General features: G+C 40.6%; 2 protein-coding genes across 3 annotated transcripts in view; one reads left to right on the top strand and one right to left on the bottom strand.

Annotated features, from left to right (window-relative positions):
- Positions 1 to 4,017, bottom strand: LOC117760925 (E3 ubiquitin-protein ligase TRIM39-like). Of its 2 annotated transcripts, XM_034584347.1 has the most exons (3): positions 4,013 to 4,017; positions 3,454 to 3,670; positions 58 to 1,414 (listed from the first exon to the last, which is right to left on the bottom strand). In XM_034584347.1, the coding sequence occupies exons 2-3, from the start codon at positions 3,651 to 3,653 to the stop codon at positions 259 to 261; spliced, it is 1,356 nt and encodes a 451-aa protein (XP_034440238.1). In that variant the 5' UTR covers positions 3,654 to 3,670; positions 4,013 to 4,017; the 3' UTR covers positions 58 to 258. The 2 variants fall into 2 exon arrangements, 1 of the variants encoding a protein (XP_034440238.1); XR_004613759.1 differs by lacking the exons at positions 3,454 to 3,670; positions 4,013 to 4,017 and having other exon boundaries at positions 1 to 147; positions 178 to 1,638.
- A 1,424-nt stretch (positions 4,018 to 5,441) lies between these two features.
- The window catches only part of LOC117760922 (copine-9-like), a 175,189-nt gene continuing 162,609 nt past the window's right edge, over positions 5,442 to 18,021 (top strand). Inside the window, exon 1 of the mRNA XM_034584341.1 lies at positions 5,442 to 5,778. Coding sequence (XP_034440232.1) covers positions 5,702 to 5,778 — 77 coding nt within the window. The 5' untranslated portion in view covers positions 5,442 to 5,701. The remainder of the gene's footprint in view (positions 5,779 to 18,021) is intronic.

Raw genomic sequence — 18,021 nt, 5'->3', positions numbered from 1 at the left:
CATCAGTTTGCTCGACTTCATGGATCCACACAAAATCTAAATGATAGAAAACATTTTCCATGAAAATAAAAAACAAACCAAAGATAAAGATCAGAAAATAATGAAATCTTTTTACAGATGTGGAAAAGACGACAGTAGAAATAAAAACGACTGAGAAGTAAAAGGAGAAATAAACAAAGCTTTAGAATAACGAGTTTAACATTTAAATTCAGCAGATTTCTTTTGAAGAAATAAACATGATGAATAAAATCTTTATCTCTAACTGCTCTGATCCAGCATCACAGAGACATTCACAGGTAACAGCTTCAAGTGACCTCCAGTGTTAAAGAATGGAAACATCTTCTGAGTGAAAGTGTGTGTGAAGGTGTGAATGTGTGTGTTAGTATCAGGATCAGAGAACGACAGTTCTCCTCTGTTCCAGTCCAGTTTCACTCTGATCCTCTGGATCTTCTGCACAGAGAGAACAGATAATGCTGATGGTGACCATGCTGAGTATTCACCTTCATAGAACCCTATTCTCCAGTATCCAGACGGTTTGTCTCCCTTCCTCTGGACAGGCTCTGCTCTTACACCCAGTGACCAGTGTGTACTGTCTCCAACCAGGACGTCCCAGCTGTGAGTCCCTGAGTTAAAACCCTCAGATCCCAGGACTAAGGTGTAATGATCAAACCTCTCTGGATTGTCAGGAAGCTTCTGTTTCTTTCCTCCTCTCAAACTGGTCAGATCTTCAGACAGGACGAGTTCTGGATGAGCAGAGTTTGGGTCCAGAACCACAGGACTGTAGGAGACCACGTCCTTCATCTTGTTCCAGATGTTGAAGCTCAGGTTGCCAAGATGTTTGGCCTCGTCTATCAGAGCTCCTGAGTCCAGCTGTGGATCATCCAGCAGGGAGCGCTGCTGGACTCGTTCCACTGCAGCCTTGTAGTTGAGCAGGAACGCGACGTCTTCAGCTCTCAGCTCGTCCTCTGTGGTTCTGATTGTGTCTGAAAGAGCCGTTATGTCTCTGCTCAGAGCCTCAATCTTCTCCTTCATCATCCGACTCTTCTGCTCCTCTTCCTCCCTCATCGCAGCCATCCTGACCTCCTCCTCCTCCTCCAGTAACTGATGAAGCTTTTCAAACTGCTCCTTGATCTGCGTCTCTGTGAGTCCGGCCTGGACCTTAATGTGTTCTGCTGTTTGTTCAAACTTTACTTTAACACGTTCAAAACACTGTAACTTCTCCTTCAAGGGCTCCAGAGTTTCCTGAAGCTGCTTCTTGTGTTGTTGTGCAGCTTCATCGATGGGTCTGAATCTGTGGTCGGTGTGTTTTTCTGAATCTCTGCAGACGACACACACTGGCTGCTGATGGTCCAGACAGAAGAGTCTGAGTTTCTCTGAGTGCAGACTGCAGAGAGCATGTGAAGAGCTCTGATCTCTCTCCTGTAAGAAGGTCTCACACAGGTTCTTTAACGCCAGGTTAGGTGGTTCCCACTTTGAAGATCTTCTCTTACAAAGTGGACACACTTTTACTTCTTTGTTTTTCCACCAGCTCTTCACACAGTCTTTACAGAAGCTGTGGCTACATGACAGAAGGACAGGATCTCTGAAGACATCACGGCAGACGGCACAGCAGAGATCCTCTTCTGATCTGGAAGCCATTGAGTCTCCAGGTGAAGCTGAAAACAGACCAATCAGTCAGTCACAGCTCCACGAACTTCACTGAGGTTTACTTCCCCTCTGAGTCGAGGTGTTTGTTAAACTCACAGTCAGTGTGTGGAGCATCGGCAGGTTGTAGTTTGACTCTTCTCTCCTGTAGCTGGACTCACTCAGGACGTTTGGTCTAGTTTGGTTTAGTTTGGTTTGGAAGGTGAATGTGATCGTTTGGTTTTCAGCCTGCGTCTCTTCCGGGAGGAACAGATGTTTCCTGGTTTCTCTGGTGTGTCAGGAGAGGGTGGAGCTTGAGATGCTGGATGACAAAACCTGTACAACCTGAAACAAATGTACAAGCAGCTCTGCTGCCAGTAAAAACTATGCACCACCCTTATGGACTGCACTCTAACACTTTAACTCTTAACTGTGCCAGATTCATCTGCCTGTGCAATATCAACGGTGCATGTGAAATACATTCACTATACATATTCTTACACTGCACATATCTTTACTGTCTATACACTGTATACATTAGTTAACTTACATTCATAAGTCAGACTGCAGGTCAGACCTTCACGCTCGTCCAGGATCTGAAGTGATAGTTTCAACTTCCGGACACGTTCATTTCGCACAAATCTGTATCAGCATCACTCTGATAATTATTATGAACAATATATTTGTAATATATAACATTATAAATAATCTCATTATAATAGAATATTCATTTGCTGTTCTCCCACAATATGTTTAACATCTAACACTAAATATATAGAAAATAATATCAGTGATACTTGTGATTGTGTTTAATTAATCATACTATAACACTTGGCCTGTTTGTAGATGAAACATGGAGAACGTCACTAATTCAGCATGTACTTTATAATTTGTTGAATTGTGTGTCGGCCATGACCTTCACTTTAACGGCCTCAAGAATGGTGGCTAGTGGGTAATGTTAGCTAACAAGGCTAATGCTAACGTAGCTAATGCTAACTAGCAAGCGGATGCTTAGTTTGCTCTTTAACCAAACGATGTGAGACAAGAAACATTACAATGAGGTAAAGTGTGATTCTGTGTGAAATGTAATCACAGTTAACTAAGACTCCACCACAGAGTAATGATGTCATCACATTGTTTGACTGAATTTACCCTGAATGTAGATCTCCAGCTCCAGACCAGAGTTTGTGACAGCAGCATTTCTACTGACCCCCGGCTCGGCTCGGCTCGGCTCGGCTCGGGACACATCAGTTCCTCGTGTGTCACAGAGGCAGCCATCACTTCCTCCAGCAGATAATCAACCTGTGATGTTGGAGAAAGACACAAGGTCACGTTGAAGCTTCCCTCGTTTCTTTTGAAACCAAACTCCGAGTTCCTCCATCTTTGTTTGCAGCTCATTCACACGTGTGTATTCCGTGCTGCTGCGTTTGGGATGCAAAACATTTCTACTGTGAATCTGCGTCTGTGTTCGAACATGTTGATGAAACATTCAGTCAGTAGATTGATGTGCAGTCACACACTGGGGACGACCCCATTAGGACGGAGCGGTCAGAAACAAGATGGCTGCAGACACTTTACTACTGAACGTGTGTGTGTCACAGCAGCAGGAGATGGTTCAACATGAAGCAGAACATGACCCAGAACATATTTTATTATGTTGGTCACAAACAGGAGTCGATGCACCTTCAGCATTTAGGAGGAATTAAAATGTTGCAGACGACACACACTGGCTGCTGATGGTCCAGACAGAAGAGTCTGAGTTTCTCTGAGTGCAGACTGCAGAGAGCATGTGAAGAGCTCTGATCTCTCTCCTGTAAGAAGGTCTCACACAGGTTCTTTAACGCCAGGTTAGGTGGTTCATGCTTTGAAGATCTTCTCTTACAAAGTGGACACACTTTTACTTCTTTGTCTTTCCACCAGCTCTTCACACAGTCTTTACAGAAGCTGTGGCTACATGACAGAATGACAGGTTCTCTGAAGACATCACGGCAGACGGCACAGCAGAGATCCTCTTCTGATCTGGAAGCCATTGAGTCTCCAGGTGAAGCTGAAAACAGACAGTCAGTCAGTCACAGCTCCACGAACTTCACTGAGGTTTACTTCCCCTCTGAGTCGAGGTGTTTGTTAAACTCACGGTCAGTGTGTGGAGCATCGGCAGGTTGTAGTTTGACTCTTCTCTCCTGTAGCTGGACTCACTCAGGACGTTTGGTTTAGTTTGGTTTGGAAGGTGAATGTGATCGTCTGGTTTTCAGCCTGCGTCTCTTCCGGGAGGAACAGATGTTTCCTAGTTTCTCTGGTGTGTCAGACTCTCCAGTTTTTATCCTCAGCCTTCTGTTCCCGACCATAAGATCTGTTTCTGTGATTCTGGTTCGCTATTTGGCATTCTTACCTGTCAACCTGTGTTTCTTCCCCCTTGGACTGTACCTTTCTGTGAAGATCCCTGACACCACTGTGAGAGTCTCTCTGCTCTTCTGCCTGCTCTATCCTGCTGTGTATTCCAAGCTGTTTTCCGGCTCCACGATCTACTCATCTGATCCCTGTGTTGGCTCATTCAGCCTGAGCCCTCCGGTCGAGTCTGTATCTCCAGACACTCCTGATTTTGACCTGAACTCTCTGATCACCTGCCTGTCTTTTCCCGTCATCTCTGAGAGCGGCATCAAAGGTAATTTACAACTGACTCTGTTGAGTTTTGTGCATCATTTGGGCCGAACATACACTGTTACACTGATACTAAAACTCATTTTTAGAGCAGAATCTATTATAAACAAATGGAAAGCCCACTAACAACAGTGTAACAAAACTGGTCAGACCCAATGAGAATAGATATGTTAGATATAGATATATACATATCTTTTTAATTTGGTTCTTTTGGTCAAAGGTCTCTTTTGGTCAAAGGTGTCCCTGTGTTCTCAGGCATTTAACACTGTTGATTGACATGATGTCCACTGTATTATCCCCACACTTGTGTAGTGCAATTTCCTTATTTATACTGAGGGTTTAACCACAGAGTTCACGTCTTTGACCAATGACTGTACATTAAGGTAGACGTTGCATCTCCAGTACCTCCCACTGTGAAAAGTGACCAGAGCCTGTTCATCGATTGTGGAGTGGACCCACTGATGCACCCCTCTGACTAATCATGAGCAAATCTCAGCTGTCAATCATTGTGTCTCACCCTGTCTTTATAGCCTCAAGCAACAAAGTAAAACAAAAAATACTATCTCATCATTATGAAAAATGATTTAATCTATGTAGTGTCCCATCTGCTAACATGGAGAGGTCAAAGTTCATAACCCCTACTGCAGCCAGCCACCAGGGGGCAATCAAGATGTTTTGGCTTCACTTATTTGGAGCTCTGATGTTGTCCATTTTAATATACAAAATGGTCAAATTGGGGCAGAGCTGTCATAATTTAATAAGGTGCCCCAGATCTGCTTCGATTGTCTGTCCTCCCTTGCTCCTATCGTGATGGACACAGTGAACCAGACTTAGTCCACGCTTTTTTTGGTGCCATGTTTTACACAACTACAGTGTTCTGGTTAAGTTTCTTAATTGACGGTTTCTTAGCTGATAAAACATGTTTGTACAACGTAAATCAGAAATTAATGTGTATCATGTTCTGTAGAAGCCGTTTCCAGTTGCTTCTGCCTCTCCTCCGCCTGTGGCACCAATCACCCGCCATACACAGACCGTAAGTAGCGGCCAGGCGCCGCTAGAAGAAGTGGAGGAGGTCTCTGCCTCCACCTGGCGATGGATGGAGAGAAATAAGAGGCAGGGGAGTGAGAGAATCTCTCTCTCTCTCTCTCTCTCTCTCTCTCTCTCTCTCTCTCTCTCTCTCTCTCTGTCCCTCCCCCTCTCTCGTCCTCAGGTATGTCTCTTTACCCTCCGCTGCGCTCCAGCCACCGTCAGCAGCAACTATTACTACAACCGGCTCCGGCTGCTTCAGTCTCTCATCCAGCTGTGGAGCCAGCACAGAGTGGTTTTTACAGCTGTGCTATAAGTGCAAACTTCGAGGATTGAGTGATTGAGTGATTGATTGATTAATTGATAGATTGAGTGATTATAGAAAGCCTGAGCCATGGCGACAATAGGAGATTTCGACCCACTCAACTCCACCGTACCTGCTACAAAGATTGAAGTCACCGTCTCCTGCAGGTAAGAAACAAACGTCTTCTTACAACATTCACTTGTTAAGCACTGAGGTTTTTTTTTTTGCATTAAGATATTTATACCTGTTTTATATTAAAGTCAGTTTGTTTAAGAGCCTCTGATATCACTGCGCGTAATTTGCTGCCGGTTTCTGTTCATTATCAGACTTTTCCTCCTGCTGTCAGTCAGCATTGTGCGTCTTTACCGTGCACGGACCAGCTCTTTTTTCCTTAAGGAAGAATTAGCATGTGCTGTGGGTGTAGAAGTGCGTGGGGGCGCAGCAACCAGCAGCACCAGGATTTATTCTGAGTGCTTTGGAGAGCGCAACTCTCACATCACATGGATGCGCTGAGTAGACTCAGTTTGGAACAGCTCTGATCAGACGAGGAGAGGAAGACAAACAGGACTCATATCTATCACTCAAAGTGGTTATAAAGCAGAACACAGAAGTCAATGCGAGTAAACATACAAAAGATTGTTGGGATATCTTTTTTCAGTCAAGCTATAATAAAAGATGAAAGGTTTAATAAATTGATTGAGGGGAAGTTTTTTAGTTTGATTATTTTTCTGTTGGTTGTTGCAGCCGATGCCTCAGTAAAAAGATGCTTCTTATTACGAACCGGATAAACAGCTGCGACTCAACACTGTATTCCTCATCAAATAAGTGCTGCAGACAGGAAACGTCTAATTTGAGGTGATGGCATAGTTTCTGAGATTTATTTGGTGAATTATTGAAGTCATTGTCGGAGACGGAGATTACCACAATAAAAGGAAGAGGAGAGGTTCAGTAAAGACAGCCAGTGAAACTCACCATTATCATCTCACTACGACTTGGTGAAGTGATTCTTCTTTTGTTAAAGAGCATGAGAAGCTAAATGTCACACTGCTGTGAGGGCTTCATTGCTGACTAGTTTGTGTTAGTGTCATGGCGATGATGGTCGGCCACAGTTACCCAGCAGGCCTCTCTCAAGCAGGTGTATTAATCCTTGTAACAGTGACTGTAGTCCACTCAGGTGGGTCCAGCTCCATCTCAGTGGAGTGAGGCATCATCATGTTGTCTGAGATGCCTGTAATAGAGCTGGTTTGTTTACTGAAAGGTAACTGACTGATCTAAGCACTTCAGACTTCATTACAAACTACCCTCCTGGCTGGTGAGAGAAAATAGTTACACAGATTCTACAGACATTCACGTTATTATTCCTTGATAATTACACCTCACTGGATAAACTGGTTCATTGAATGAAATTTTTATATGTACACTGGGCATCACTTAAAAAATGTCTCAATGTCTCACATATCTGAATGTGAAGTGAATATCTCTGGTCAAAGTTCACCCAAGTTGAACTCCCTGCAGCCACAGTGTGGATTTGCCACTGGAAGTGAATGTGTGAGGTTGTGTGACCCTGCACTGAGGGCAAGTTAGGCTGCGTTTGCTTCACGTTTGGTGTGAATGTACAATTGAATTCACTGTGAGGCTTTTGTTTTGAAACACCTTCCCTGTAATTTACTGATTAGGTAAATAAATAATTTAAATAATTAAAATTTAAATAATCCTTAAAGCTGCACTAGTCAATGTAAAATATTTGTTTAACACTGTCTTCGATGACCATGTTCACTTGTTGGGCATCATGAGCTGCGTTTCCACATCAGGAACCTGGCATGCAGTGCTGAAGATGCCCGATTTGTCCAGCACTCCTGTATGGTGGGAGCGTGTCTCAGTCATCTCACGGTCAATCTCCGTTATCCCTTGTAAAATGTTTCCTTGCGTTAGTAATGCTACTTTAGTCTAGCATTTGACTCATTAATCCCATCTCAAAAGCAGTAACTCTCCTCCATGTTTACTGTTTACTCTCCTCCAATCTACGGATTTACATAGCATGACTGATTTTATTCAGTGTTTTGCATTACCGCTGCCTGGTGGACTGGAGGGGTACAGCTTGTTGTTGCCATCAGTTGTTCCTGATTTGCAGTCCAAATGGCCTAATCCTGGTCTTTAGACTGCAGTGGAGACACAGGTGAACAACACTCTGATTTGTGGTCGAAACACTGATTTGGAAACTAACATTATTTTCTGTCTAGGAGCCATAGAGGCTAACAATTTAGCAAGCTAAAGTAAAGTAATGCAGAAAAGGCAAAGGCCTTATGACAGAGGGCAAAGATAACTGACTGTTGGCAATATCAACATTTACCTCAGATGTTATAAATTTACAAAGAAAAACTTTATAGAATAAAAAAACTATATATTAACTTATCATTCAACAAAGAGCTTCCATGGCTTCTGTAGTTTTCGAAATAAATATCAAAAACATTATACCACATGCCAGGGATTGATGGACTCTTCTCGGAAACAAGGTAAAAGTTTGAAGACAGCAAAAGTGAAAGTTAGAGCATCAAGCGGTTTTATATAATACGCAGGTTAGCTGCTTGCCCTAAAGCTCATTTGATGGGAAAAACATAAACTACATTGACGTATGTTCAAGTGTCAATTTTTCCACTTGGTTTGGTTTTAATTATTTGATGCTGTAAAAATGGGGTTAGTTGTAATGATTGACAGCTGAGACTGTCTAGCAATTGGAGTGGAGCCAGAATCTGCACAGTAGTGATCGTGGTGTGGAGCTGTGGTAGTGAGGTCCTGCTAACACAGCTCCACACCCCGATCACTACTGTGCAGATTCTGGCTCCAAATGACGTCAAAAGTGCAAGTTGGCATCACCTGAATCTGGAAAAATGTAGCTTCATCTTTGTACAACAGGAGGAAGTGGAGACACATAATCCATCTTTACAGTCTATGGGATAAATGAATGTGTTCCATATTGAGTTCAGTATTACTCATAATAAATATTGTGTTTTGTAGGAAAATGTATGCGAGACATTTGTTAATAAACTACTAAAATAAAAATAAAAACTATGTATATAACAAGAAAGAACAACAGTTAATAAAGGGAAGCAGTATTGGAGCCTAGAAATTGAAATTTGTATTTTATTTTCTTGAAGAATTTATTTTCTGGAAAATAAATGGCTGTAAGAGTGATAATTATGAAATATATGAATGTGGTGCATGTACTTCATTCATATAGTGCTTCTATTGCCTTAGCGACCACTCAAAGTGCTTTGCTTTATTAATCAGTTACCCATTCACACACACATTCTTACAGGACTCCTATACACACAGATTCTCGATCACACATCCCTCTCACACACTGCTGGCTCAGCCATCAGCAGCAATTTGGCTGTTTGGTCTTGCCAAAAGATACTTGAATATGTGGCCCGGAGCAGCCGGGAATTGGACCACCGACGTTCTGGTAACACCTGTTGTACATCCTGAGTGACAGCTACCCTGCACATTTACGTCCGTCAGACATGCTGCTAATTTAATGCTTGATGTGTAAATGTAAATGTTTGACTTAGAAACAAAATCAGGCCATAATATGACTAAAGTGTGATTTCCAGCTTGTTTATTTAATTCTGCCCCTATGGGGTAAATCAAATATTCTTTAAGAGCTGATTTAGTGATACTTGCCATCTCTCTATCTTCCATACATCTATCTACTAATTCCAGAAATCTCTGTCTGTCTCTTGTGGAACGCATATCTCAAGAACTGTTTATCTTACCGGCTTCACACTTGGCATGTCTATTGTTAAGTGTCCGAGGAAGTATAGTGTTGAATTTGGTGCAATAAAGACACAAGATATGTTCAATATTAATAGAAATTAAAAAAAATATGCAAACAGCGCTATGCAGTCAGTGGGGGCGGGGCCTTAAATATCAGTCTGTGGACCGAGTTGAACATGACTTCTTCTACGTCCTCGAATAACCAACTGCCAGCAAGCGACCCAAAACTGCCCTGCTAGAACATTTTGATGATTTGTTTCTTTTTATTACACCATAAGGGTGTAACATAGACGGGTGTCACAGGTGCTGATCTCTGTCATTGCAGCAACATTCAGAGAATCCCTTCCTCTTTAGCAACTTGTCTATAAAGTAAAAGCACAATATTCATTTCATTGCTGTAGTGCTTTATATTAAGCTAAATTACAGAGCTTTCATTTTGATAAGCTGTGAACTTGGGTCTAAAGATTGTGTTGATTGCTTAACAGACCTCTGAAATATATATATCAGAAATCCGAAAATACTTCATTGTCATTGCACAAAATAATAACAAAATTAGTTGTGCAGCACCTAAAAAGATTATCCATACAGATACACATTCCTACACACACATCTGTCCCCAATCATAAATAATAATAAAATAGGCCAACATGCAATGTATGAAAAAAAAAATACACTTGTTAAATCATTAAATCTTGTACAATTCATACATGTGAATAGCAATCAAGCAAATCCAGTTTGTATTAAAATAAAACAGAATCTGGTTTGTCATGGGTGCACAACAACTTCATTGTGGATAAAACAGGTAGGATGAACGCAAAGTTTTCTTACTTCACTCTGCACCATAGACTCTGCACACAAACAATAAAAAGTGTGAGTATATTGTAGAACTGTTTGAGGAGGACTCACTAATGACAAGGAATCATTCTGAAATAGCTCTGGAGCATCAACACAGGACAAGAGAACAGCCCATTCCTACCAGTCAGGTTCAGAACAGTCAACAGTGCTGTCCTGCACCATTTGTTCATGTTCTAAATCATCATAACTGTCATTTCCTGTGAATATCTTGCAAATTGATATGAAACTTGCATTTACGTAATTTCCTATGTGGGAATGTTGACCATAAATAGTATCAAAATGATCATATGGATTACAAACTTTATTTGTTTAGGTATACAGTGTGATGCCATGCTGGAAGAGGTAGTAAAACTAAACCCAGCTGCCATCCATTTAGCTTTCCCTTCTTTTCCCAGTGCTGACAAGGCAAGCTCATCGGTCCTCTTCTTCCAGGGGAACAATAGCTCTTAGAATGGGATATAACTTAACTCACAGTTCTCTAATGGCATTGAAGATTTTTCAAAATGGCACACTAGCCGAGCCTGTTCCACGAAAACAAACATTTCAAATGACAGAAACAATCTCGAAGCCAAAGTGTGATTCTGATGTTGTGACATTAACTTCATCTTCTTTTTCCTTCTCGTCGGAAAAGCTGCAGTTTCCCAAACAAGCCAACCTTTGATCCTCACTTTACTGCTTACTCAGCGTCTTTAAAACTTTTTCATTTAGCCACAAGTCTCATTACTGCATGAGTGCTGATGAACGGTCAGAGTAGGCTATCTGAAGGTGATTATGTGACTTTATGTCTAAAGGGCTCTGCATTACCACTGCAGGTGTTAATGAGGTGGTTTCTTTTTCCCATTTAGGCTCAGATGCTTGACACTGAGGTTTCTTTTCAAATCAGAGACCTGAGTGGAAAAGGGAAACGAGTCAGGGGAGAGGGAGGAAGAATGGCGTCTGTGTACAGAATTATTATGTTAAGACACACAGGCAGCAGCATCAAGTCAGATCTGCTTTAAATATTTTATACTGTACGTGACAGCTGCTTGACGTCACAGTGGGACAGAAATAGAAGGGGAGACCCATTGTGCAGTGCAATTAGAAAACTACAAGGCAAGAAGGGAAAAGCCTCTGCTGATTAATGACATTGTTCCAATTTATATCAAGATCTGAAACTGTCTCACTTTGACGAGTGCTTCATTTGCATTAGGAGATGTAATTACATCAAATTACATTACATTACATTTAGCTGATGCTTTTATCCAAAGCGACTTACAATAAGTGCAACCATGAGGGTACAACCCCAGAACAACAAGAATCAAGAAAGTACAATTTCTTCAAAAAAGCTAAACTACAAAGTGCTATAAGTAAGTGCCATTTAAGTGCTACTAAATTGTTAGTTTAAAATGTTATTCAAGGTATATAATTAGATTTCGATTACATCAAGACACTAAAACCAACAAAAATAATAAATGTGTAAATACAAAACTGTTCAAACATAGAAGATGATATACCAGGACTGTGTTCACTGATTTTCCTGCAGCCCCAACTCAACAAAATGAAATGACAAAAAACTTCTGTACGTAAAGAAGTGATGTACCCCCCTAACCCAGTGTCAGCTAGGTTCAGATTAAAAGTTTTATTTTTAATGTGCACAAATTTTGAAACTCAATAAACAGCACACTCCAACAGTGACCATCAAAGTATACGTGGTATAGATGATGGATGGATGGAGTGACCGATTTATATCTTGTCTTACTTTAGAGTCTCTACATTTACCTAAATGTAGAGACTCCTTATATGTTTGAAACTTCTTTAAAATTGGAGAGAAATGAGACCATGCTGTTGTTTGTCATTGCAACAAGTGTCACTTTCATTATTCGTCCTGTGCTCAATTTACACTACACAATTTTAAGAGAGATCTTCGAGAAAAGCAGCAGAGATTCGAGTCAAATCGGTGTTTACTCAGCACAGGAAACTCAGCGCTCCATCGCTGTTTGTGAACAGTTCAAAGACACGATCCAAGAGACTCGCTGATGCATTGCAGACGCCCAACAGGCTAAATATCTGGATCAGTCAGGGAGTCTAGCTCCAGCAGAGTGAAAAAGTGTTGTGGCCCAAATGACTACAGCTGCAGCCAGTGAGAGCACAAGAGGGGAAATCTTAGGGAGACGTTTTACAACATTATTAAAGTAAATTAAACAAAATAAAGCAAAGAGAAGACTTTGCTCTTCATAAAACATGGTAGAGCATGGATTACTGTTAATATACTTTATATGATAGGACTCAGGTGCTCTCTCTATATTTATATGATGGACCCACTCAAACATTTGGTTTGTACATGTGTACAGGTACAAGTACATGCAATATTGGGCAGATTTTAAGTTGGATCTTGAAGAAAGAACATGATTTGTTTTAAATTGTGAAAAATACTAACAATGTTTAACTAAACTGAATTTTTTAATTTAAGCCAAATAAATTCTTGAATCATTTTACATCTTATATTGCATTTAAACACAGATGTAAGCATATCTTTTCATATTTAAGATCTTCTAATAATTAAGTTACTAAAACTATTAGTTGGCGACAATAAACTACTGGCAAGCAGCAAACCAGACTGAAGTGGACTGAGTGTGGGAGGGTCTTGATGCTAATTAATGAAATCTGTCTGAGGAGGAATGTGTTATTTACTCATCTCATGTGTTTTTCTCCTGTTATACAAATGTGAAGTTCAAATATCCCATACACAGTTGCCACCATCTTGCGCCTTTGATGCCAGTTGGTGCAGTAGTGTTGAGGTCCTGCCAATTTACTTGTTTGACCAATCACAAGTCAGTCTCAGATGTCAATCATGACAATCCTTTTTACAGGATCAAATAAGTAATTGAAAGTAAACTTACTGGGAAAATGAACACATTTGAGAATAATTTATTTAACATTTACCTTTTTTTTGGACCCATGTCATGTTTAGGTCCATGTCCCATTTACTAACATGGCAGAGACAGGGATTATGATGGTGATCGAGATGATTCAGATTTGGGAGGTGTCGTGTTGTCCATCTTTTATATACAGTCTACGATCCAGACAGTTGCCTCTTACTTTCTTTTTTTGTAACATCTAATTTCATTGTGACCGGCATATTATCAATCTAAAGACATGCAGATTGGGGTTCGGTTAACTGGTGATTATAGGTGTGAATGTGAGAGTGACGAAGATGTCAAGAGAGTTTGTGGTGATAAGAGCCGACACAGGTGTCTGTGTGTTGTCAAGAAAATCACGTGATCTACAGAGCAGAATGAATACGTTGCTTCCTGCCTCTGCACACAGCTGCTCCACCTCTCGCCTGAATAATGTGGAGGATTTGTTGCTGTTGTGTATGTGTCTGTGCAGAGAACCTCTCGCTGTGTTGTGCATGTGTGAAAGGCAAACCCATTTATTTTAGTTTTTATAAAAAAGATAGACCCAGCTGATAGATACTACCTCTCACCTCCTTGGACCTGACCCCTCATTGCTGCTTGTCTAATAACCTCCATACGTCTCTTCAGTCAGGCTCTGTCAAGATTAGAGCCTGTTGTTGAGACAGCTAGGCTAACTTTGGCTGTAGTCTTTATAAAATCTTTGCTGTTGTCTCCATGATCTGTCTGATCTGTCTTGGTGTCTGCAGTTGTGGAGTCTGTGCTGCTGCCGGTGTTCAACTCAGGCCTCCCAAAACATATTCGAGTATCCATGCAGCAATACTTGGACAATTAGCAAACACAGACTGAGCTCTGTGATGAAGTAGCCCATGTGACGATGCTTCCTCTGTACTTAACTGGTCAGTTTCTGGGTCCATAGCTGTCACAATGTGTACTTTTCTAGAAAAATAAATAACAACAATATTCTGCTCTGTAAACACATACCTCTAATCTGATATTTTGAGTATTCAGTGACAATATGGAGGCACCACCTTAAAAAAAGAACAGTTCGGAAGATGACTCAGGTTTTGGCTGCAGTGTCAGCATGTTGCATTTGTCAGATGACAGCGTGCAGTGTATGTTGGTAACACAGGCAGTCAGATAGAGTGGCCTGTGTTTGAATTCTGTCTTATGTAAGTGGCTGCCAGCCTGCCACCCAAACTGCCGCTTCTCCTCAGGATCCTATTAGACAAGCTGAGCGTTCTAGGCAGCCTGCACCCTGCAGTCTGCAACTGGATCGTTAAAATGAGGCAGCGGGAAATAAATGACCTCTCCTTTCTTGTGAGCAAAGCACCTATTAACCCCAATATTAACCCACCATGTGTCCCTGACTGGTGGGCGGCCCAGTATAAAAATGGCTCCCTAATGCAGGGAATTGACTGAAATGGATGTTGTAGACAAGATAGTTTATAATAATTATAATTTTAGAAGTGACTGTGCGATTGCAGTCATCACTTTAATTTGCTGAAAATGAGTTAGACCACAATTTTGCCGCGTTTTGTTATCACATTAATATGAAATATTTTTTGCTGAGAGATTGTAATCAGATTTCACGCAAGTATTTAATAGCAGTGTTTCTGTTTAATGTAGAGGGCCCCCTTGAGGATATAACTTGACTGATTATGAGACATATGATTTATACTTAATTTTTAATCATAAAAATTAATTTATTAAAACATATTTGTTAACGCCTGAAAGGGTGCTAAAGCGGACATGTTATCACTGCCCTAGCATCTGCTAGTTAAAATTTAGCACCTGCCTGTTTACACCTTCAGAGCAACATTAGCTTTAAAGCTTTACATGCACCTTGCTGTTTAAGCAAGGTGCTTTACTTCCCAGAAATCTGTAGACTCCATCATGCATAAAACAAATCATGTGCAGTGACACAACAGAAGTCTCAGTTTCCCATTCTACTTTGTGTTAAGACCATATTTTGAAAGTCACACGCTTCCTCATGATAAATTGTGTTGTATAAGGTTTGCTTGATTACACTTACGATTTCATAGCCTCTCTAAGATGTTCGTACCGCAACACTTGCCTTTGCAAAGTGAGATTAATGAGTAATAATAAAGTCACAAACCCTGCGTGTCAGCTCTCTGCAGAGAACAGACCAGTCTTCCCCATGGGAAATACAACACTACCTTATGTGCACAAATTAACCAAACATAACAACAAATTAATCAAAAAGTAGAAAGGAATTGTTGCATGTGAGAATGCAATATTTAGAGTGCACAGTGTAGCAAAACTTAGACCTCAGGTTGCACAATACATCACAGGGCAGGTTATAATATCGTAAGGAAATGAATTCTGGTCTTTTGACCATCAGATGCAAATTACACAGATCCATTACCTCAATATCCACTCCTTACTTTAAAGGACACATTACTATCATCATGTATTGGCACAGAATAATCAAACATGAAATACAAGGCTGAGGCTTGAATGTGTGTTCAGAGCAAGCTAACTGGAGGTGTCATCGACATTTACAAAAGACTCATAAAAAGACCCTTGATTTGGAAAAGGAGGTGACTTTGTGTTTAGTTGAGTGGGAAATTTCAACAGAATAATCATCTCGAGCTCAACGACTTCACTTCATTAATGTACAGAGTCAGCGGTTGAAAAAAACCCTTGTAAGCTCACACCACACTCAGACAGCCCCAGTGTGCGTTCCAGCTAACATTTGTATTGGCAGTCAGAGTACTTGTCCAGTGACCCAGCAGCAACAGTCCATGACAGTCCAATTTAAATACAGAGGGGGGAAATGATCTTTAATCTACCTTTAATCTACATTTAATTTATTAACACACTTTATCCACAAGGGTGAGGAAGTTTGAGAACAGCAAAGAAATAGGACTTAATAGGAAACCGTTTTTGAAGAGTAATATATCATGTAGGGGTGACTATGACTCAGGAGAGGAAATGGGTCGTCCGCTGATTACAAGGTTGAAGGTTCAAGCCCCATCTCCTCCCCTTAACCCTGACCTGAAGTGGCTCTCTACGGTCACACAGTAAATTTGCAGAGAGGAAATTGTTAGGATCATCATTATTATATGAATTGTTGCTCTTTACATCCATAATTATCAGTCTTATTGTTTTCATTATAACAACTAGTCTGTCAGAGCTGAAACCTGATGCTGCACAAGTGTTCCTGGTCTATCTCCTCTCTCTCCCCTCCTCCTCCTCTCTCTCTTTTCTCCTCTTTTCCACCCATCTCTCCTCTCCTCCCCATTTTTCTCTTCTCAACCCAACCTGTCGAGACAGATGGCCGTCCACATTGAGTCTGCTTCTAGAGGTTTCTTCCAGTAAATGAGAGATTTTTTCTCTCCACAGTCGACAAACTGCTTCTCATTGTGTGAATTGTTGGGTTTCTCTATCATGTTTAAGGTCTTGACCTTCTATGTAAAGTGCCTTGAGATAATGTATATAATGATTTGGCACTTTACAAATAAAATTAAATTGAATATCATATTTGAAACTCCAATGTCTAATTTGAAAATACCTTTTGTTTTCTTTGTCTTAACTGACTCTACTCAGTGTCTGTGATCAGATTTCATGGGAGCTGGAAACTTGTGATACTTGTGATTTTGACTATTACATTTATATAACTAGTGCAGTGCCTGTTCTAAACCAGCCTGTTAGGAATGATATGTTCTATTGTGTTAATGCACTAGAGCTACTTCAGGACTATTCTGTTATGAGTGAGTCCTCCTCAAACAGTTCTCTTATATACTGTCACTTTATATTGTTTGGGTGCTGGACGTTGTCTGCAGAGCTTTTTATAAACAGCCTATGGTGCAGAGTGAAGTTAGAAAACTTTGTGTTTATCCTACCTGGTTTATCTGCAATGAAGAGTTCATGTTTTTCATAGAATGAAACAGAATTGGCTTTATTACTGCTCACTTGTGTGGCTATTAGACAAGTTTAAATGATTGATTGAACTGCTGTTATTTCTTCATACATCTCAGCTATTTCAGACTTCAAACCCAAGTCCACATCATTTCAAAATAAAAGCTCTATAATTCAGCCCGATATAAAGAATTACAGCAACGAAACAAATCTTTTACCTTTACTTACCTCTTATACCTTTACTTACCTTTACTTACAAACAGGAAGTAATTCTATGAATATCGTTTCAATGGTGGAGATCAGCTCCTGCGACACCTTTGAATATCTGTATCAGTCCCATATGGTTTGACCCAGTTATCGGCCTGCTGTAGTTTCTTTGAGGACATAGAAGAAGAAGACATATTCAACTCGGTCTGCAGACTGAAGATACACTGTGTGGAGGCGGCCCCTTTGACATTGCTACAGTGTGCTGGTCGCCTGTTTGTTCACATTTAGTTAATATTGAACGTATCACATCAAATTTGACACTGCAAATCTTTGGACCACTGACAATACACATGCCAAGTGTAAAACTGATAAGATGAACAGTTTGCGAGATGTAGATCGATAGACCAAACACTGAATCAATATACTGAGAAAATAACTCAGTTACTCACTAACTCACTAATTGTCAATTGTACTCCCTGTAGGCACTGTATCAAAGTCTAGTAGTGTAGATCTCATTTGATTACTCAATAAAATGAATGGTTATTTAATGTCCAATTAAGGGATTTCTGTTTTCATATTTAATCAGAGAATTAGCAATACTTGTCTTCAAACACTGTTAACTGTGAGTAATCTCATGTTTGTCAGTGGCCGTGAGGGCATTTGAGAGCTGCAGTGTGGCTGTGATGGCTCAGTGTGGGAGGTGGTCTGGTATTCTAAAAAGTGACTTTCCAAGTGAAATGCCAGGTAGGTCAGAGAGAACAGGGAGCCAGGACATCTCAGTGGGAGAATGTCAAT

This window comes from Hippoglossus hippoglossus, chromosome 5, assembly GCF_009819705.1.
Source record: "Hippoglossus hippoglossus isolate fHipHip1 chromosome 5, fHipHip1.pri, whole genome shotgun sequence".
NCBI lineage: Eukaryota > Metazoa > Chordata > Actinopteri > Pleuronectiformes > Pleuronectidae > Hippoglossus > Hippoglossus hippoglossus.
The sequence above is the reverse complement of the archived record's forward strand: the minus strand, read 5'-3'. Positions and strand labels throughout refer to the sequence as shown.